This window comes from Camelus ferus, chromosome 25 (assembly GCF_009834535.1).
Source record: "Camelus ferus isolate YT-003-E chromosome 25, BCGSAC_Cfer_1.0, whole genome shotgun sequence".
NCBI classification, from domain to species: Eukaryota; Metazoa; Chordata; class Mammalia; order Artiodactyla; family Camelidae; genus Camelus; species Camelus ferus.
Window position 1 is genome coordinate 30,898,676 of NC_045720.1, and position 23,413 is coordinate 30,922,088.

The 23,413-nt window shown below is 36.8% G+C and overlaps 1 protein-coding gene across 8 annotated transcripts in view; it reads right to left on the reverse strand.

Moving 5' to 3' along the window:
• VPS13B (vacuolar protein sorting 13 homolog B) overlaps nucleotides 1-23,413 on the reverse strand; it is a 627,764-nt gene that overhangs the window by 127,814 nt on the left and 476,537 nt on the right. For 7 of the 8 annotated variants that reach the window (XM_032468222.1, XM_032468224.1, XM_032468220.1 and 4 more), the window contains 4 exons: nucleotides 20,352-20,747; nucleotides 3,377-3,579; nucleotides 627-834; nucleotides 148-332 (listed from right to left, as the gene is read on the reverse strand). In XM_032468222.1, coding sequence (XP_032324113.1) covers nucleotides 148-332; nucleotides 627-834; nucleotides 3,377-3,579; nucleotides 20,352-20,747 — 992 coding nt within the window. The remainder of the gene's footprint in view (nucleotides 1-147; nucleotides 333-626; nucleotides 835-3,376; nucleotides 3,580-20,351; nucleotides 20,748-23,413) is intronic. The other variant, XM_032468221.1, reaches the window with a different exon arrangement.

The window sequence follows — 23,413 nt, forward strand, 5'->3', positions numbered from 1 at the left end:
TGTATGTATGTGTTTGCATACACACGTGTGTGTATTCGCTCTGATACTATGGATGGAAAAAACAGATATGCTCCCAACATTTTTCCTACTATCGAATCAGCACTTTCCCACAAATTTTTTATTTAAAAATGAATAGTCCCTACATACCTGGAGCATATCGCCAAGGTCTGCTGTGCTAATATCCGGATCCTCTGTGGTGTTGAAGGGCACAGGGGTTATCCGCACAAGGGTGAGCACCCGTGGTTCCGGGTATCTCCATAACATCATGCCCGGGCTGTCTTCAGTTTCATTGTAAAACAAGACTTCATAGACACCAGGCATTTTCAAAGGTTCTGTTAAATGAAAGAATAGTTAATTGCATGCTTTTGAAGGGGGACACATTGGTTTATTATAGCACGAAAAAAATTATGAGAATAAAAAGAAAAGAAGCTGGTTGATCATTTTTATATGGTTTGAGACAGGAACAAATCAAGAGTTTTCCCTTAAGAGAGACTGAATGACAACATACTATTTTTGTCCTGCAGGTATTCACTTACTTTTCAAGTGATCTTGATGTGCTATCATTTAGCAAGTGTGCAGCTAAAAACAAACACACACACACTCATACTGAAGCTAGAGCTACTTACCAGCATCTCGTATGTACTGAAATAGACCAGTCCGCAGGTCGTCTGAACTTTGTTCACTTTTAAACATCTGATTTTTTTCCAGAGGAGACGGCATCTGTGGCATTGCTTCAGAAACTTGCACTTCAAACTTTCCCTCCTCGTTAAGATATCCTTTGAGTAATTCATGTAGAAGAACTAGACAATTCAAATGTTCTTGACCCCAGAAAACCTTTAAAATCATACAAAAAAATTCAGTAGCTTTAAATACAAATATTTCATGAGGATAATTAGGTACAATCATATTTGAATCAAAGACTGTAATTATCTTTAATTACTGACAATAACTAAATTACAATTTTTAAGTAATTGACCTATTAGATGAAATTCTATTATTTGGGTAAATACATAAAAACAAGAAAATCAATTACATCATATACTGTGTGAATAACAATCAATTTTAAATGCTGAATTAGTGACAAAATTACGTTGACATGAAGTAATGTTTGTGAATTAACTTAGCTAAGAGAGAAAAGAACACCAATCATAGTGTGAGAGAAGGCACTGAAGATCCTCTTGGGTGAAAATGGTAATAAAATAATAACCTCGTGGAATAGCTTCCTACACGTTGCCATGAGGTTAAATGAACACATCTTGATTATAGGATTCTTTTCTTTTTTTTTAAAATAGTAATATTTATTTATTTTATTATTTTTGTACTTGAAGTAGAGTCAGTTACAATGTGTCAATTTCTGGTGTACAGCACAACGTTTCAGTCAGACTATAGAGTTCTTTTCTTTGCACTTTCACTCTTCAGAGAAAAGGAGAGATGAGATGCTCAATGAGCCTGAACTTAGAAGGCTCCCAACTCTGTGTTTAGCGAGAATGTGTCAGTGCACAGTATTCCACAGCCTCTGAGAACCAGCTGGACAGGAGCTACGGCAGAGTTTCAAACAGAGGTCTTGGTGTTTTGTCTAACACACAGGATCAAGTTCCCTTTTTCTACATGTGAAGAATGTTGTTCTACAACAGAAGTAAGACCAGTGGCCAATAATGATCAATGTCAGAGGATTTCAAATTTTAATAATGTTAAATTTCTCTGCTTATATTGGATAAAGGCAATACAACTATTATTTCTAAGAGAACCGGGTAACACAGAAAAGAAGAAAAAAATATACAGAGATAGAAAAGAATAAGCCTATACCTTGTGGGTAAGTTTTAAACCCTAAGCTTAGGTCTTGATCTCTGGAATTAGGGCATCTCAGAAATGAAGGTAAGAGACATGATACTAAGTCTATTTTTTTTTCTCATCAATCTTATTTTTATTGAATCCTGAGAAATGGAGATAGGTGAAAAGCTAGGGGAGTCAAATACTGTGTCCCAGCTCTTAAAATGTCAAGACACTTTATAATGTAGAGATGATATACTTTGTTTTTGCTCTTAATGTTGTTTTTATGGTAGAGTTACTTTGCTACCTTGGAAAAATGGTAATACAATTAATATTCTTGAAAAAACAACACAAAATCACAAGCTTAGTAAATACATGAAGATTTATGATAGATGCTGAAAATCTCCAAAGCAATAAAAAGCATTAATTATTAGGATCCCCCACATGTAGCTCTGTGTCAGCAAGAAAACTTGTGAAAAGTTTGAGGCAATACAACTTTTAGATGAAAATAAGAAACTGCCATTTAATATGCCTCCGCTATTAACAAATTAGTCATTTCTATTTTCTATAACTGTGAATTTCTCAAGCTTTTTAGACTTGTGTCAAATTTGGGAGACATCAAATCATATAAAGAATACATTCAGATTCCATCCAAAAAGGAAATTATCAAATAAAATAAGTTGGATACCCTCACAAACCCCCTACTTGGCTGTAAGTCACATGCATGAAAGGTTGCAATGTAAGATTGTATATCAAGTTAGTCATCAGACATTATAACAGCTAAAGAATCTGTGACTAGGAAATGGTTCTCATATATTCCTGATGACACTGTGCTTGAGACAGGTTAACTACTCTGTAATCATGGAAGTCTACACATTAGAAAAAAGTTTAAGGACCCAGCAATTCCACTCCTAGTCATATTATCCAAAGAGAAAGGAAAAATATGCCCACACAAAAACTTGTACACAAATGTTTAGAGCAGCATTATTCATAATAGCCCAAAATGGAAAGAACCTAAATGTCCATCAGTTGCTGAATGGATAAATAAAATGGGGTATACCCATACAATGGAGAATTATTTGGCCATCAAAAGTAATACAGTACTGGCATTTGCAAAAACATGAATGAACCTTGAAAACATGCTAAGTGAAAGAAGCTAGTCACAAAAGACCACATTTTACATTATTTCATTTATGTGGAATGTCTAAATGAGTCAAATATGTAGCGACAGAAAATAGATTAATGCTCGCCTAGTCCGAAAGGGGATTAGAGGGTAATGGTGGGTGAATGCTAATACATAAAGGATTCTGGAGGCATGTGTGTGAAAATGTTCTAAAGTGGACTGTTGTGATGACAACGCTACTCTGTGAATATACTAAAAAAACCCACTGAATTGTATACTTTTGGTGAATTGTATGGTATGTGAATTATATCTCAATAAAGCTGTTAAAAAAGTTTAGTAAGAAAAAACAAGTTTAGCAAGACAGCAATCTGACAATACCCTTTTTTACTACATCAAGATTTAAAATGTAATGGAACAGTTCAAAAAATGAACAAAGGCTAGTTAAAAATTTATGGGGGAAACATGGAGCCAATCTCCACAGACCTGTAGCAGACCTCCTCTTAAATCAATGGATATTTTTGGTACGGACTGTTCTGGGCCTGGATTGCCACTGTGTTTACACCATTTAGCTTCCATATTGGCAGTAGCACAACATGGTCCTATTAGAATCCGACTTCTTTCTTTGAGACTTGTTTTCAGAAGAAGATCATTTACAGTGAGTAGAAATGATGACCCAATAATTAAACCTGAAAAAAAAAAAGAGAGAGATGGAGAGAGGTATATATTATAATTCTTCCTCTTCAAAAAAAATATGTTTGGGCAAGAACTATCTATGTTTTTTAAGAACGTTTATTCACCCTCCTTTGTCAGAGCCTTCTTTTCGGTTGGCTTTCCCCCACAGTTTCATGCCATTTATATAGAATTCTAGTTATGAAGCAGGTATACCTCATTCACATTCCTAACAAAGCAATATTTGCCAAAACATTATGACTTTTTCCATGTGTGAGCATTTTAAGTTTTATGAGTAGAGACATTTTCATTAAATTGTGGAAGTTTTTCAAACAACTACATTAAGAATAAGAACAGCTGCTTCATTTGTCTATTGTTAACATGATGGGGAAAGGGCAATTTTCTGTGATTTCTTATAGTAACAGAGTACAGTATATTACTCTGCTAGACATTCAAGTTTTTGACTGGCCTATGTTAAAATTCAAAACAATCAAAATATATAACATGTGTTTTCTAAAAAATTTTAGTTTAATCCAAACTTCACACATCATAACCACTTGAAGTTTACAAAGTCTTAAAAACAGATAGTGGCAGGTTAGATTTATGAGAAAAACTATACGCTATAGTTCAAAGTAAATATACCCAAAAAAGGAATACACTTTAAAACGTAGGTTTTCTTTTGAACTTAAGCTAGAAGTGTAGATCAAAACCTTTTCATAAAACCAATGGCACACTTCAAGATACTTGGATGCAAAGTTAAGAGTGGTGGGTTAACTTTCCCCTAAGGAGCTCACATTCTGAATTGTCATTGTGAATATTGAATTTCACCAGACTACGTTTGTAATGCCCATGGCTTATTTTTCTAATGATATTTGATCCTTAAAAGAGATGAAAGATTAAAAAACACCTTAGGCCCACAGTATACATGTTTCAAAGTACAGTACCCACATTGACTTTTCAATTCTCTAGAGACTTGAAAACTTCATATATGTTGTATGTTCGTACTGCAGAAATAAGATACAAACTTCTGATCTTCCGTGGAAGGCAATCACACTCACAAAAGTGTTAGGGTTAAGACTTTGGTTAAAATTGTGATGGTGGAAATTAATTTCTTAAGTTTGTTCATCAAATATATTGTGACAGTCAGATTTCCACTTCATTGACACAATTTTCTTGATTCAAAGCTACACTTCACTTAGACTAAAAAAAAAGAAAGTAAATTAAAAAATAGAAACACATCAATTATCCAAGAATCAAAAATCGTCCTTATTGATGGAGTTTAGAACTTAAGTCATAACTTCTGACTTAACTGCATTATACTTCCTTCCTACTGTTGAGAAATACTTACCTCTCAACAGTAAATGGCTGCTAAATTAAATATACCAATTCATTATTGGGATACTGTCATAATGGGATTATTAAAGGATATACTTAATTCAGTGCAATCATCCAGCAAATGAGCATTAAGGGAATGTCAGAAGTACATTACCCTTTATTCTAAATACATGCATCTTCATACTACTCTACAATGAAATACTCAGTTACCTGGTGGTAATCTTAATGTCAATGTCCCATTGGTCCCTTATACACAAAGTATTTAATATTAAAGGCCTAGGTTGTTTATCTTATTTAATGTTTATCATTATCATCAGGTACCTCAAACTGGAAAATCTTGGAGCCCGCTTTGGGGGGGGAGGGGGTCTCTCAATTTCTGTATCATTTCATCAATTTCTGTATTATTCCATTCAACTTTATTATTTTAAAACATCAAGGAAGAGAGGCCTTAGTAATCTAAGTGATTGAGAGGGAAGACCACATCACTTTCACAGGTAGACTGTGACAACCCTGGAAGCAAGGACCAGCCTGTGCAGTACAGCACCGAGCACAACAGTAGCTACTCAGGACATATTCCACTGAACTCAACTGACAGTTTAGCATCTGATCCTATTTTCAGCTGCTGCAATATATTTCTTAGGTGACAGACAGAAAAACGCTTAAATCTTTTGCCATTCTTCATTTTGCATCACTGTATCGTAGAATAAGACTGCATGGAAGAGATCTTAGAAGCCGTCTTTCCAAGTCCCCTTCCTCTCTCTCTCTCTCTCTCTCTCACACACACACACACACACACACACACACCCTTTTTATTTTGAAATAACGTTAGGCCTACCTAAAAGTTACAAAAATAAATGTAGTTCCCATATACCTTCCACCTAGCTAGGTATCTATAGTACAAATGATGAAGTCAGGTATAATGCTATTACATCATCTACAGATCCTATTTACATTTTGCCATTTTCCTCATGAATGTCCTTTTTCTGGTCCAGGACCCAATCCAGGAACCCCACTGAATTTAGCTGCCAAGTCCCCTTAATCTCCTTTAATCTGGGACAGATCCTCCAGCTTTCTTTGTCCTTCAGGACCTTGATACTTTTAGATAGTCCAGGCCAATTATTTTGCAGAACATCTCTCAATTTGGGTCTGTCTGATCCTTTCTCATTAGAATGAGATTATGCATTTTTGGCAAGAATACCAGAGTAGGGTTGCCCTTTTCGGTGCATCATTCCGGGGTAAGTGACATTGATGTTTTACTACTTACTGGTAATATTAATGTTGATCACATGGCTACAGTGGTGTCTGCCAGGTTTTGCCACTGTAAAGGTGTTGTTTTTCCATTTGAAAATAATAAATATCTTGGGATATATTTGGAGATTACACGAGTATCTACTTTTACATCAAATTTTCACCCAGTAGTTAGCATCCATCACTGGCTCTTGCCTGCAATGATTATTACATGGTGCTGATAATATTGATTTCCTATTTCTCCTATTCTTCTTCATTTATTAATTAGTATTCTAGAGTTAAAAAAAAAGAAGCTGTCCCCTCTACCCTATTAGTTCAATTATTTATTTATACCAGGATGGATTCATGTACTTTTACTTTATTTTATGGGTTATAATCTAATATTATCATTATTTCCTTTGTTGCTTAAATTGAGCCAGATTTGGCCTTTGGGAACCCTTTCAAACAGGTTCCTGTGTCATTCTGACATACCGCCAATATTATCTGAGAACTTCATTACTTTCAAGATGTTTTCAGGCTCATCTTGTTTTTTCCCCATCCCATCTCTAGTATCAGCCACTTCTCCAAAGAGCTTTAGTCTCTTTTGCTGAAGAATGGCATCTAGAAACCAAAATCTGGGCAGTAGGTATGCTCATTGCTGCTAGGGTGTCACTGTTTCTGGGCCCTGTCAGCAGAGAGGGCTAAGAGATATATGCATGTATACGGCCCACGTATATGCACACATCTGTGCTTCTGTACCCATCAGTAAATGTATTAAAAATCATAAGTTCATACTGATGCCTCTGGCTCTAACCCAACACCACAGGGTGGCTTCTAGCCTTCTCACTCTCCTTATTTGAAATGTCTTCCTACGACAGGGAGAAACCTGCAGAGTACCCCTTCTGATGTGCTGACTTCTAATCATCCCTAAAACATCACCTTTGGAGAGAGTAGCTGAAATTGAAGCAGAAGAGTGAAGACAGACATAAAGGACAACTTAATGAAAGCAGAGGTAACTATCTACCAAAGAAAAGACCATCAAAAGGAAGAGCTGATATTTAGGAGTTTCATTAAAAATGGGCTTGACAACATTTTGTCTGGAGAATACAGATAAATGATAAACCTTTCTCATTGTATAGCAGCTTTCTTATACAAAGATACTTGTAAGCCTAGGATAAATCTTTGTAGAAGTAAGTTAATGTGTACAGAATTCGAACCTTACTAGATATTTTTGCTATGCAGGAATGACTTCAAAATATTGATACTGTACTAAATTCGTTTCTGAGATTCTGCCTTTAAAAAATAGTACTAGGATGACAAAATCTGCCTCATTATTCCTGACTGTATGTTCCTTAAGAATACCTATCTTTTCTCAAAGAAGAACATAAGCAGGGTTGATGGAGGGCTCATCTTAATTCCCCAAAGTTACACAATTTGAAGTATTTACTGGCTGGGGTGAGGAGGGATGTAAGAAAAAATTCTAGACTTGATTACAAAAACAAATATCAAAATGTTGATAGCTCTTATATTACTGTGTCCACTGCTAAACATGTGAACATTTTCCTACTGTCATACAAATTCCATTCATTCCTGCTCGGGTAGAGTGAATGAGATACCTAGAATTCTCGGGAGGGTAAAGATAAAAGTAGGGACTGAAACCCCAGGAAAATGGCCTAACAATAGGAAGCCAATGGGCAGGCAAACATTTGGGAGCCTGAAACAAGCAGAAAGCAAGCACGCCAGACTCAGGTGAGCACTGAGGAGGCAGGAGGAGACACAATGTGCTTGAGATACAAGAGACCCGGCAGTGAAGGCACTCACCCCGCTACAGCTACATTCTAGCAATAGAATCTAATGACTGGTTTTCTAGAAAGTTGACTAGCAGGGCTGGGAACCTGTTGTCCTTTCTAGATTTTCATGTTTGATACTCTCTGGAGTTTGATTTGGTTCAAGGATGAACATGAGATTCAATGAAAACCAATGAGGTACAATAATACTTTGGGGAAAGTGATCTTTCCTCCTGCTGTCCAGTTGTGAAGTTAAGAAAATGAAGGTGCTGGAGCAGCCACCATGTGGAGCCCGAGGCTGAAGCTGTATGATGCAGAAGGAAGACCTAATGGATTCTGCCATACCTACAGCAGGCGCTGGTCCCAGGCTTTTCACCTACATGGGACTGCTTAAATCAGTTTAGGTTGGATTTTCTGCCATTTATAATCCCAAAGTATCCCAACTTGATATACATTCTCAAACTGAAAGGATTTCCAAGCATGAGTTTTATTCCTCCCCCCCGTCCCTAATAGCTTATTTCTGTGAACTTCTTTACTATCATGGCTTTAAGTATAATTTCTTACGACAGTATCCATAACCTCGCTTCATTTCTTCAATAAGTACTGCTCCCATGTTTCTAACTGTCTTTAGGGGATTGGATATCCTGGATCACCTCCAGCTTAATGTTTATGCAAGAACATATTCATTATTCAAAAACATTTGCTGATTACCATACACTGGGTATATACAAAAATAAAGTAATTTGCAACTGTCTTCCACATCACAAGATTTTTCCTTGGCAATGTGTTATTAGGCTCAAGTTCTGAGATCTCAGAAAGTACTGGAGGCAAAAAAAGACAACCAACATTTATAATACTGACTCTGTCAAGCAAGTAAACTGTTGAAAAACACAAACACTTCCCTATTATCATACAAATACTTTGAGTTTCTGCTTTATATTCACTTTATGTGCTGTCAGTTCTTTTACGCTAATCAAATATTTAATTGAATACCCACGTGTAAGGTGCTGTTCTTTTCTTTCCTCTTTTATTTGCCAACAGCCTACCCCTCACTCACTCTGTTTTTACTTTTTCCTTTACAGTTTGCACTTCCCTCTATCACAGGTCGTCCAGCATTGACCATGGGCTTGTTTAAACACACAGGGCGCTCTGAGAATTGAAGATGCTAATGTTGGCGATGAGGACCCAGGAACAGGTACTGCCTGAGGCATTAAGAACACACATGACCTAGAGATATAAACGTGCCCTGCCTGGTTCCTTCTGTCTCTTTTCCTTCATGCCACAAACCTACAAGGAAATTAGGCATGGTTCACTTTGGAGACTTAAACAATGAATTTAACTCATCCCCACATGTCCACCTGCCCACTACACCTGCTACACACACCAGCCTGCTGTGGCTTTGCTCCTCCATGAGGGGATCCAGTTCCCTGTGGCACCAGAGAAAGGGTCACCCACAAGTACCCGCTTTTAAGTTTAAAATAGTCTCCATTCCCTTTTGAACATTTCTTGCTACATTTTTTAAAAAGCTACAACAAAGTAACAGAAAAACATGTTAGTCCAAGTGGCTTTAATCTTGGTATAAATGACCAGCAATAAGAGATTACGGTGATCACTTAATAAGAAAGAGTGGTGATTAATTTCACAAAGCGTCATTTATAAATGGTAAACTAAAGTTCACACTTCTACCACAAAACACGAAAATAAGCCCTGGGATTCATGACAGGGTTATTAATTCTCCTTTCCCCTTTCTTTCACTCTATGAGAAGCTGGCCCATGGGATGTCATCCCCCCTCCTTTTTTAAATCAGGAAACATACTAAATATCTTCCAGAGGATAAAATGAATCTTATTTTAAATATCACCACACATATAAACCCAGGGCCACAGAGAATACTCAGAGTTCATATAAGCTGGATATTTATACATTCAAAATCTGGTACAAATGGCAACAGAAAGTGAGTTAAAGGCACGTATTATTCTTCTCCCTAACGGACTAATGTATTATGGGACAAAATGACTACAGGTAAAAGTTATAAAAACTAAATTCTTAGCATTGAAACATTAGAAAAGTCAGAATAGTTCTGTGAAGTTTTACCCACTCCTCCGCCCCTGTGTGTGTATGTGTGTTTACATATTGTAAATATGACAAAATGTTTACATCTGTTCTAGTTGGTGAGTATACAGGCATTTGATGTGTTATCCTTTATATTTTCTGTACTTTAAATTTTTTCCCTAATTTATAAAAACAACAAGGAGAAAAGAAAAGAAAAATTGAAGTGCAAGATTTAAAATGATCACTTAAACTTTACAGGTACAAATATTATTAAAGCAATTTATGTAATCAATGATCAGGTAATTCAAAATTTAATTATGAAATAATTTCAGGCTTTCAGCAAAGTTGATACCCTTCATGCAGCTTCCCTTAATGTTACCAACTTACATAAACTATAGTATGATTCTCAAAAGCCAGAAAATTGTCATCCACACAATACTACTAACTTACAGACCTTATCTGAATTTCACCACTTTCTCCCTTCATGTACTTTTCTTGTTCCAGGATCCAACCCAGAATCCTACCTTGCTTTTAGCAACTGTGGGATCGGGTCACTTCTGACCAGGTATATAACTTCTCTCTACCTCCTTCCATTCAACAGAATGCTTTTCTGCCTGAATTTTTCCATTGGGCTCTTCCAAAAATCTGTTTATATATTTAATTTCAGCTCTAGCAAACTAATGGCAGATATTTAATTAAACTAAATGAGGTGTAGTAACATTGAGAAGTAATTTCAGAAACAACTGGTTGATACATAGAAATAATCTTGCTTTGTTTGCAAACTGACATACTTTTCACTGAGTGTAAAAATTTAGTTCAATAAACAAATAGTTTCATGACTTTAAAAAATACTCCTTCAGAAGACAAATAAATGCAAACCACTTGTTTTGGAGAATGTTTACAAAATGCTGCCAGCCCTACATCCTCAGTCTCTACTAGATCTTTAGTAAGACTTCTACTCTCTACATGCTGACTGTGCAAAGTGCAATCTACATCAAGCTTCTGTATGTCATTAGGAAAGAGTACTCAATGATGACATATGCTAGCAAAGCATATCCAGGTATTTTTTATCCAGCTGGAAATAATCTAAGGCTACTAGAAAATCAGCAAGCATGTGTTAGATACATCCAGAAGTCAATCTGCATAATAATGAAGCATGAGTTTGCCTCAGAAGTGAGGAAGAAAAATTTCTGTAAGTATGATCCATAAAGAGATGACCATCAGAGAAAAAAATGTGACAATGAATATATATATGTTCATGTATAACTGAAAAATTGTGCTCTACACTGTAATTTGACACAACATTGTAAAATGATTATAAATCAATAAAAAAACGTTTAAAAAAAAAAAAAAGATGACCGTAAGTGGCTGGATGACTGGAAAAATCTTTTTGTAAGTCTGGTCCATGAAGAGAAGATTAAAAATCTTTTCAACTAACTATGTTGAAGCACATAAAAATGGCACTTGGGTATTTTAACCATGAAAAAGAACTCGCTTCCCCTATCTTGATCAGAACATGCAAGTGTTTCAGATCCTGTTTAATTACATTCTATTTTGTAACAGGCCCATATATTTGAATCTATTATTACAGTAAGCTGTAGTAAAAGATAAGATTATGTATAAGACAAAAATATAACAAAACTGTCAGAGACCTACATGAATACTGATATTTAAGCCGAAAGGGATGCTGGTGCCCCGAACAAAATTACTAAAAAGTTTAGTCCTCAAAATGAGAGGTCAATTGGGTGGTCCATCTCCTAAATGTGTCCCTTCTCCAAAGCACCTGATGACTTCTCGTGGGCGGCACTTCCAGTCCCCAGGGACTCTCATCTAGTGAGAGTAATAGCTGGGACCCCTACTCTAATCCAAATCTCTTCTTTGGATACAAGAAAATGACAAATAGCAGGAATACAATTTTCTTTTTCTTTCACATAAAGAAAGGGAGAATCACTAAGATGACAATGTTTACTGAGTTGGCTATTTATACTTGGCCCTCGCCTGGGAAATGTATTTTTTGAGAAATGTTTTATAACTCTTGGATCCTAGAAAAACTAAACTGAAAATACCAAAGGGTGATGGAAGATTTGCTTTGCCTCTTTCTTCCCCTCCAATCTGCCACCACACTTACTGTTTTTACAGTTGTGTCAGTTTATTAGAAAAATAAAACTTGACTGGATCATGTGGATATGCTTAAAAAAAAAAAAAGCAGACTAGCAGATCTGACTCTGCATATTGGAAAGTAGATGACAACCTTCTTACAAAGGAAAGAACAGCAGTAAATATGTACTTCAAAAGTTTCTCAGATGAATACGGTAGCTGGTTAATTTAATTAAATGAGAATACTGTTGGTGAATCAATTTTTTTAAAGTAAGTCACATGGATGGAAGACTTGGTATAAATTTAAACAATGTTGAAAGCAAAATGATTTCCTAAGTGATTTACTGCAATGGCTTAGAAACTGGTCCTGATCCACATAATCCAAGTTTTAAAAGACTGCTTTATTAAAAAGACTGGAAGCCAGAAGACGTGTTATGGTCCTCACTGCAAGTCAGAATATCCCTGGGCAAATCACTTAATCTCGACACCCTTAATTTAGTAACCTCGGACTAAGCTCAGCAGGCCTCAAACCAGGGTTCTCTGACACTTTAGTGGACCCACACAGTAATGGTGATCCACATGGCATTTTCAGTATTTCAAAGAGCCTGAAATAAATCATGAATTTGTTGGAGACAGGGCTGAATAGGTGTACCAAAATTTTTATTTTTGGTTACAGTCATATCAAGTTGGTATGGTCATGTTATTAGCTATCTTATCCTTATTTACTTTATCCTAAATACAGCATGTTTGGATGATGGAGAGAAAAGGATAAAAAGGGTTCTTGATAAAGATAAGAATGATCTTTGAGATAATCTTCAGCTTTAAAATTTAATGCTCTATGACCTCAGCATCCATGTGGTGTGACTGAGTTGGGAGAAGACGATACAAAAAGACAAATATTTAATGAGGAATTTAATACATTTATGCCAAGGAATGTGTACTCAGCACACATTATCTCACCTAATCCTCTCAACAGCCCTGTGAAGTAAGGACTTTTGCCTTTATTTTGGAAATGAGCTGTGTTGTAATTTTTACCACAGTTAACTGTCAGCAAGTAGCAGGGCTGGGATTAAGAGTTTGCCTCTTTCCAGCACCATGTTGCCTTATAAAAACTACTGCTATTAGTTAGCTCTTTAGTAATTTCATTTTTCCAACTGGTAACAGGGTTGTGAATAAATGCTTTTTCCTGTCCCCAGCTGTCTTGCAAGGCCCCAGTAATATTATGCCAACATAGCCTACAGGTCCAGGGGCCCAGCCAGAGAGCAAAAGAACATCTAAGATGTGTCTTCAGCCACTCATCATTGATAGTGTTGCTTTGCCAGAAACTTTCCTAGCAAACAGCCTTCTGGCTTATGTGGATGAGAGGGCAATTTGCTGTGACCGCAGGCAAAACTAAATAGTGTCACAAATTCACTAGAGTCGGGGACATTTACTTCTAACCTTCTCTTTTTCCATAGTCCCAGAAGACATACACAGCCCAGGACAACAGGACACAATTTTAAAATATGTAATCTGAAGCCAACAGTTTTCTAGCAGTCTAGATTAAGTTTGGAATTCGGTAACTAAAAACAATAGGGAGAAGGCTAATTTAGCCAGAGACAAGGGCTGAAGGTGAATATACTTGGAAGAGCAGAGTAACGGTACTGGATTTCTCATTAGAAGGGAACACAGTCTTATGAAGACTTCATATTTCCCAAGAGAACCATATTTACACGATTAACAATTCTTTTGTTGAGGAAAGAAAGAGCTTTCATTATTGCATGTGGACACATGTGGGCTGTGTAAAAATATAAGGGATGTGTAACACACGGTAAACAGAAAGTAATGATCTTAAACAGGCCAAATCCTTGAACTCGTCATTAATAAATGTCTCTCCTGCATTCAGCTACCCGGGCTGCTGGGAGCCTGTTTTCTTCAAGTACTTCAAACGCTGAAATCCAGGAACATTTATTATTTTAATCCATTACAGGCAGCGCTTGATTTAACTTTATTGGTTGTGGTGGTGGTAGTGGTTATAAGTGGGGGTACAGCAATGTTCTTTTACACATCATTTCAAAAGGGCTTAATTATATTTTATAGTTTGGGCCAGGAATTCTGCTTGTTTTTTGTCTAACAAGGTTCAAGTGGAGTTCAGGTCGGTGATTAATCAGAAGAAAAAGTCAGAGATGGTTATCTCTCTGCGCTGAGCTCATCTCCCTCTACGCACGGCTGGGCAGGTACATCGTGTTCACTATGCCAGGCGCACGACAGTGCTCTGACATCCTAGGACCAGTGCTTACTAGATGATTTTTACCTCTCATACAGCCTGGAGATGAACATATCAGAAATCTCACCCAGTGGTCATCATCTAAATTCCTGAAGTTGCTTTCCTATGTATTTAAAGGTTTCCCATTAAAATCCAAAACAGCTATAATAACTGAAAAGATCATCACTAAAAAAATGTACATGAAGAACAAAAAGCACTCAACAGATATTTAAAAAATGCATAAAACCTTTAACACAGAAAAACTTAAATATCCTAAATGAAAGATGTAAAGAGTGATCAGCATAATTTGGTTAAACAAAAAAACAAACGACCATATAAATATGCCTGAACAGCATATATACTAGTGGAAATTATTTTTAATATCCAATATTTTTAATTTTTTACCTCTCTTTGTGAGGGGTCGAAAAAGATCACTTCTAAGAGAGTAGTATTAATATTGCTTATTATTGTCCAAAATTCTATCTAATCATGTATTATGCTAACCATTACAGCCAGGAGAATAAAACTTGTATGGTGGGATTCCTTCTCCACTGCATGTGATTTCTAAAAGAGAGGACAAGAGAATTACTCCCCAAGAGGATATCTTACACATTTATGGTTTTTATTTTCTACCACATTAGAGAAAAAATATGGGACATTATTTTGAAAAGAAATTATGAAAATTTTACTTTTTCCACTTGTTTTCCATTCATTTTTAGAACTTCTTATCCTACCTTTTTTTTTTTTTAATGTCTCAGTAGTCCACCAGTATGCACAGAAAAATATCACTGTTGAAAAAAATCAGTAATGTACAGGTAATTTAAGAATAAAAAAAAATAAAAAGAGGGACATGCCAGTTCCTCAGTAGCAACTTTGAACCTTGTTATAAAGTAATAGGAGGGAATCTGAGCAGGATTAATGGTGGTACTCAGCTCGGGGATGAGCGGTGTCATGTTTCACGGACTCTAGGCCATCTGCTCTGCCTGCCTACATTTTACTTCTGCAAAACTATAAACGCACCTCTACCTCAGGGACTATAGAAAGGCATTAGAATTCTTCTGCTTTTCATTATCACAAGATTCAGTAACTCATTTCATTGTCAAGATAATCCCCTTTTATTCTTTCTTTTGCGCTTGCGAGGTATGCCAAAATGACAAATAAAACCCCAGATGTTACAGACTCTATGAGGTCTCCACCTTTCCCTGAGTGTTGGGTTTAAGCTACTTGGGACACAGTGTCAAAAATGACAGGACTCTGATGCCCACACCCAATATTCATTATGGTTTGTTAGCGATTTGTATAGCTGTCCACAAGTCCAACTTCCACTTCAATTCTCAGTGGCTCCTTAACAGTTAAGTTTGTCCTCTGACTTTAACTGTCAAAGAATTCATTTCCTATTGTTCAGCCATTGGACAGAGATACTATTTCTTTCTAAAAGTAACAAAAGTCTTTGGGGTATTGTAAATGGCTTGTTATTGCAATATATTACTTTAGGTATTCATACCTAATTTAATGCTTTATTTTCCCTCAGGCTTCCTTGCGTTTCTGCAGCATCCAATGGCTATGACAACGCCTTAAGAGATTTTCCTCAGGAGATCCAGTTGACTCTGGAATGAAAAGCTGGAGCTCCACTTTGTATCAATTAAAGCCCAGTTTCACTTTTCAATACATGAAAAGGAGTGTTAGGTTCTTTATGTTTTATTGGTCCTGAATTCAGTGAACTTGAGAAGAGGCATTTGTATATGTGAAAAATAATGTGGTTATGCTTTCTTTCTTTTTACTTTTGTTTATACACAAAGGTAAGTACATCTGGATGACAGAGGCTGGGGTAGTGGAAGTTATTTAAACCACAGCTCTTTGACTAGGAGTTCAACTCTTTGCTTCCTGCATGGATGAAAAGTCCCCTAAGTCCCTATGGAAAGAGGATCTTTGCAACTTTCCCCCAATTCTGACTCAAATGCCAGCCAAGATGGCCTCACTTCGGCTCTTCCTCCCACCCTCTGTGCCACCTAATTTGTTCATATCCTATTTCCCTCCTCCATGTCTGTGTGGAGGATGCTACTATTCTAAGTGCCCCTGAGAAGAGCAAGGCAGCCCAAAGCACAGCTATCTCACAGCCTGAATTGTGTACCCTTATTTGCCAAAATCTAAGAAGTGCCGCCCTAATAGAGCCATAATTTACTCTGACAAGGGGAGCTAAAGTCTGCGGCTCACTCCTCACCCTGCCTGTGCAAAGTGCTACACTGCTGGTCTGGAATTTATAGCTACATACTTATGGTTTCTCCAAAATGACACACTTCAAACAGCAAAAAAAGACTGTGTGGGGTGGGGGGGGGAGGAAGAGGGGTGCTTCTAAAAAAGAACATATTATAGAATGGGATGGATTTAGTAGACAGCAAAAGAAATATTATCTGCCTTAAAATGTTTCAGAAAATAAGATGCAATTTAAAAAAAAGATTAATTTTGTTATAGATAATACAATCATAGACATTTTTGCGATATTATACACAATCAGAAATTTTTGCAATATTATAGAGCAATTTAAAAAATACAAGCATTATGTCTACTACAATCAGAACTTTAGGGTCATTTTACCAAAGACATACAGGAGAATGTAAGTATTTTAGCAGAAAAATGAGTTAGGTTAATTGTAAGTCACTGTTAAACTAGCATCTGTAGAGTGGTATTAAAAAAAAAAAAAAAAACCCAAAACCAAGTCCCTTGAAACACGGATAGTTTAGGGCCGCAGAACAGTACAGGAGGCTACGAAGGACTCGTGGATTTTTCTTTTATTAAGTGGAAAATATTTAACCATTTCATTTTGGTTCAAATGATGAAACCATTTCAGTGAATAATCTGTACATATTTTGTTGTAAAAACAAGTAAGTGACTATAAAAGGGTATCAGATTTAATGTATTGACAGTGTCTGGGAAGAAAATTAACTTCTCTCTCTCACTCTTCTATCATTCCCTTCCCCATGCACTTCCCATAAGCGCATGACGGTTTAGATGATAAAAAATATAATCATTAGGCAAACTCAAATATTTTTTGTACTTTCCAGAAGTGAGGAAACATGCCTACAACACATTCCCAATTGTGTTTCTCTAAATATTACTCAGAACATAAGATTCCTCTAGCATTACAAATCTATTTCAGATCCTAAATTAAAACTCATCTGGAAAGGACCGTTTTACCCTGTTTATATAACATTGTCACATAAAGAGTGTTAAAAAAAATATTTCACTAAAAATAGCTTGCGTAAGTTAGGGATTAGAGTAGTTTCTGCTGCTATAATTGTTCCTTTGTAGTTTTTTCCATGATGTTTTTGCACAGTGTTTTTGACTGTGTTTATTAAAGTCAGCACATCAAAAAGGATCAAAGAGAAAGTGAGTGAGAACCAAAGAAACCCCAAGTGTGTTGTCTCATTGGGGAGTTATGCAGATTCGCATAAACAAGTGCAAATTGTTGAGGTTTTAATGAAAATTTTCTGCAATTATTTTATCTTAAGTCATTCTATACAATAACATCTGTACAGCAGATGGCTATGCTGTACCAAGGCAATGCTCCTTTTTCTTTCTGTTTAATAGTACGTCTGAGATGACTACTTTTGTCACTGGGCTCAATTTGGTTCAGCAAATAATTTGAAAAGTGCAGCTGCTGCAGATGGTCACAACAGTTATATAAACTGTACAATCAAAGACGTAGTTAAGTATTTCTGCATTAGATTCAAACTATAAAAATCTTGACATTAACTCTGCTGTGCTCAGAGAAATAATATAAAAAATTTTGGTTGAATACATTATGATGTCACTTGAAAAATACACAAAGAAATATGATTACTGGTAGGAGAGTTATTTTTTCGTGAGGAGAATTTTTTTTTACAAATATCAAAAACGTGTCTTAAATATATATTTGCATACATTTCGACCAAGGTGCAAAGCATGATTTTTTAAGGTACTCAATTACACAATGAAATTGATGTTCAAGGTTTAAATTATATCTTACTTTAAAAAAAATTCTGCTTAGTTAAAAATCAATTTTTGAAAACTATGTAGTAATCTCTCAATTATAATTTCCTAGAAATCTGCCTACAGCAATAATTAGAATTTATAATCTTATTTCACTTAATTATAATTTGTTATTACCTTGCTGACTTCGTTATCTTTTAAACATTTGAGCATGTCATCGCTTTAAGCAGAAACGTAGAGAAAACAGATTTTGTGCTTGTTACATTCTCATAATAAAGTTGTTCCTATTAAATGGCTAACTTCAATTTGATTTGATTTCCTGATGTAAATAACTACTTCAGAACATTTGCTGAATGCTCCACATTAGAGCTGTATAAGGTAAGTCTTAGTCAGAGCTATAGTTTCTACTTCTGCATTTAACTAGGTAAAAGGAATAGGGGTACTGGTATAAGAGGGAAAAACAAGTTAAAAAAAACCAGAATGAGTCTACTACCTTGTAGTGCTCAGTGAGAGGATTTTAATTATATTTTAGATATTTACTCAAAATTGACACTATTAAAAGTGGATAAAATACGAATAGCAAATGAATAAAATAAGAAATGAGGATGAAAAAAGGAAAAGGAACTAGAATTAGGTACAGTACACATTCAATTCTTTCACTATGTTTGAGTCCTAACCCTTTCCCTCCTATGATTCAGGTACAACTGGAAAGGAGTGGGAATGGATCCAGGGTTGTCTGGGTTGCAATTTATTTGTGGATAAATCAGATATTGTAGACTCCAGTGTTTCATAGCCTTTCATGTCCGGGGGACCTTACATGTTTCATTTCTAACTTTAAGACTAAAAAATATACAGTGCTTTTAGCTGGCTTGGTCACAAATATTTCTGGTGAGAAAGAAAGAAATCATTTCTTTTTTGGCCTAAAATTCATACTTCTCAACTCCAAAATTCTTTATCTCTTCAACTACTCTGCCCAAACTGGCTATATGGAACTAAGTTACAGCTAGTCTCCAGCTGCCACTTAATTACTTTATAGAAAGCAACTAAGTTGCATATAGTTTCAGGATTTACTTTATCCCCCACCCCGCCACCCGCACTACGCATCTAGTCCCACTTCTTTACTGCAAATTCAAGTGGAAAAAAATGTTTCCCTCTTGCGACTTTTACTTTCAAAGTAAAATTTCTGGCATCCTGCCCTGAACGTTTACAGTAGTAGTTTCTGTGATTGAAAATGGTCATTTCCCACCTGTACCTTGTCTTTTCTCTTTCCCTCCTGCCCACCCTTTTTGATTCAGTCTGAAAAAGCACGTAACAAACTAGTCACGGTAAGAAAAGAGGAAAATGTAGATGTCACTGCCCATTAATTTCTCACCTCTCCAACCATCAAGGGGGTTCAGTTGGCCGGTCCACAGCTCCCTCTGCTCAGCTGGGCACAGAAGCACAGCCTTTCCTTGCCAGGTGTTGCTACCTGATAATCCTCAATGGCATTGTCTTTGCAAAGTTGAACCCTGGCTTCTATTACACTTTGTGTAACATTCATGCCACCAGAGCAATTTTTCTTTTTTAAATAAATTGTTACCAGTGACTTAATGGAGCACATTGGAATCACCTGCAGGGTTTGCTGGGACACAGATTTCTGGGCTCCATGCCCAGTTTCTGATTCAGTAGGTCAGGGGTACGGTCTGAGAACTTGCATTACTAACAAGTCCCCAGATGATGTGGATGCTGCTGGTCCTGAGATCACACTCTGAAAGCTATTAATGGTTCACAAAACCTGATACGTAGCCTGTTCTTCCACTACAGCTATTTTAGGTAAAAAGAAATTTAGAAATGAGCAGTTTTAAAGACATCTGTAGGAACACGCCTGAAGAAGTGGATTGGAACAGTTTAGTTCAGGGCTTAAATAATTTGTTATAAAATTTTCTGTAAAGTAAGGTCACAAACCAAAAATGTCTCCATCTCTAATAGTCCCAGAAACTTTTAACCTCTCCATGCATAGATCAACCTTCAGAATTATGCACTTTCAGATGTGAACAAGTCATACTGTCATCTCCCTCTCCCCTTTTCTGTCACTTACCAGGTACTTTTTGTGCTGCTTTGACGTTAAGGCTTCCGTTGAGTGTTGATAAAGATGCTAACAGGCATGGTTTATTTGGATGAGGGACAGTTTCCATGGAGACCACAATCTGAGTAGTATGAACAGAAATCTTCTGAAAGCAGGAAACAGTTCTCCACACATTTTCTTGAAATGGAATCTTTTGTGTTCCATCACCATGAACTTTCAGTTTAGACAACTTTCCACGGTAGCATGTGGAGGCTGGAAGCTCATCCTTACTCAGCGTGGTGTCTGACAGAGCTGAGGTCTCTTTGCTGTGTGCACTTTTTATCTTCTGTAAAAAATGGTTTACCTGGTCCACCTTGGTAAAACTCAGGTTTGCTTTCAAAGGTTTTGATATATCCAAGTTGATGTCTGCTATAGAATTGAAAAAGATAAGAAAATTACTGAAGCTCTCTTATTAACTATAAGCCTTTACTTCCCTGTTAAGCTCCTATTTAAGCTCCTCAACACCTGTACTGTGGACTCATTATGATGCCATTATAATTCTTCTACTCATCACCTAACTATTCTTCCCACTTTGTTGCTTAAAGGAACACTTTCCCGGGCTTACTTACATCCTACACTCCTGTCTCCATCCATGTGACTGTTCCCGACAGGGTGAAGGCCACGCATGGACATCTATCTGCCCTCTCCACTCTGAGGCAAAATTAAGCAGCCTTTCCAGTTTGTTACTGGCACTGACAATCTTTCTTTTGAGGTAAAAGTTCTTCCCTCAGCATTCGGCACAATGCTTGACACAAATACCGGTATTCATGAATATCTGTCCACGTGATTCACTGAAGTGGCCGCTCCACAACTTTGTTTGTTTCCTCTTTGTGACCTGCTAAAAACCAGAAGAGTGCCTACATCTTTCCCTACATTCTGCACGGATAGAATATCAATGATCCCATCCAACGTAAGATGGGTGAACTGAGATTTCTTAAAATCTACAGTTCATTTGCCATGTATCATATATCACATGGTGCCCTTATTTGCCACTCAGTCACCTGACTTTAAAACTAACTAGGTCCTATTAGTTCAGTTTTTGCCTTCTTACTTCTTTATTGTCAATAAGACATAAGACTATAAGCATCATGAAGGCAGAGCAAGTCATAAATTTTTATACCCAGTGCCTGGCACAGTGTCTCTCTCAAATGTACGTGTTCAATAAATGGTTGAGTTGAATTGAACCTATCAAGTGTTCTTTTCATTGGAGCCTGAGGATGTAATACAAGCCAACCACAGATGAAGCTAGAAATAGCAGTTATCAAGCAGATTAAGTTCATATTCTATCTCTGTCTTCATAAGGAGGACCCCTTCTCACCTTCCTCAGATATCAGCACCTTAAGGGTTCTTCCTGGGTACCCAGGCTCCCTCAGGGTACCATGCCTTTTGAGTGTGCCTTTCCTTGTGTTTCTTTAATCAGGCCTAGGAAAATGCTGAGAGTCCTGCTTCCAGTTAGCTGTCCACTGGAAAGGGTCAGACCCCTGAATCACCCTTCTGCAATACTAAAATGTTCCCTGCTGCCTACACTTTTTAAACAAGAAAGAAAAAAAAACCTCATTTAAGGGAATTAATTTTTTAACATCCTTACTGACATATTAACTCACACACCATATAATTTACCCATTTAAAATGTAACAATTCAATGGCATTATTTTTTGACTTGTAGAATTTGGGGTACTGAAAGGGGCTGGTGAGCAAAATATTTTAGGGAAATTGGATGATTCGAATGACTCATACATCAACCTGCTCTGCCTATAAATCCTATTCTGTGGGCTTCCAAATTTGGTGGCTTCACAGAAAATATCTGCTTTTGTCTGGATTCATAATGTGAGATTTAAATTAAGGGTCAGAAGTGCTCATTCTGTAGCCACAGAAACAATTTAGTGACCTACCCAGGAAGCTGCCCAAATAGCCACCTATACCAACTGCTGAGCCTAAGGGATCTGCTTCCCCTGCCTGTGGACCGGCAAAGCGTCCATGCAGTGGCGCGTATGAGTCGCTAACTACCATCTCACCGTTGATCCTCCCATCTCAGGTATCACGTCCCAGTGACACAGAAAAAAACTACACCTCTAGTTACTTGCCTAACTTGTTTTTGAGACTTAGTCTTTGAGTTACTTCCTCCAGGAAATCTTTCTTGACCCTTGTGGCTGAGTAAGGTACCTCTCATCCACTGCTTCCAGAGTATCTTATGTGTTGTGTCATCATCAGGTACCTATTTATATTATTTTATATAGTTACTGCTTAGGTATCTGTCCTGGTCCAGCTAACTGTGAGCTCCTGAACAGTCAGGACTGTCCTACGTCTTAACATTCAGAGTGTCGAAACTACTGTTTAGTCCAGAGTGAGTACTAAATGAATATTTAATGATGTAGTGAAGGCAAAAAATGAATGACTTTTTCCTTTCTACTGAACTCCCACAGGCTCATCAAATCAATTCATCCGGAACAATCCATCAACTCCTCTCAAACAAGCTATATTCCCAGCCTCAGTTACTGGCTCTATAATCTTCCATTTGGCTCATATTAAGAAAAAATCTGACTTTTGGACTCATTTCATTCTCTTTTTCCCTGGTCCAAATCTGCTCAATGATTAAGTTCTGTTAATTTCACTTCCAAAATATTGTTTGAATCCAATCTCCTTCTCTCCAGCATTCCAGCCACTCCCCATTTTTTCGTTCATGCCTTTGATATTCAACTATTATAAAGCCTCCTAAATGGCTTTTCTGTCTAGACCAATTCCTGTTAATCCAGTCTCTCCAGAGCAATTTCCAAATGATTTGTTTCAAATGTGATCCTGATTGGCACACTAGTACTTAAAACTCTTTAATGGCTCTTCTTTACCTATGGGATAAAAGACCAAGCTCCTCAGAATGGAAAAAAGAACTTGCATTTCTTTATAGCCATTGCCCACTACAGATTAAAGTTCCAGAAATATCAAAGAGTTTACAGAGCTCATTTCCTCCAACCCACGCTATGTCAGACCTTCAGGCCTTTGATCATGTTGCTCCTTAGTCTAATGTACCCTTTCCTTGC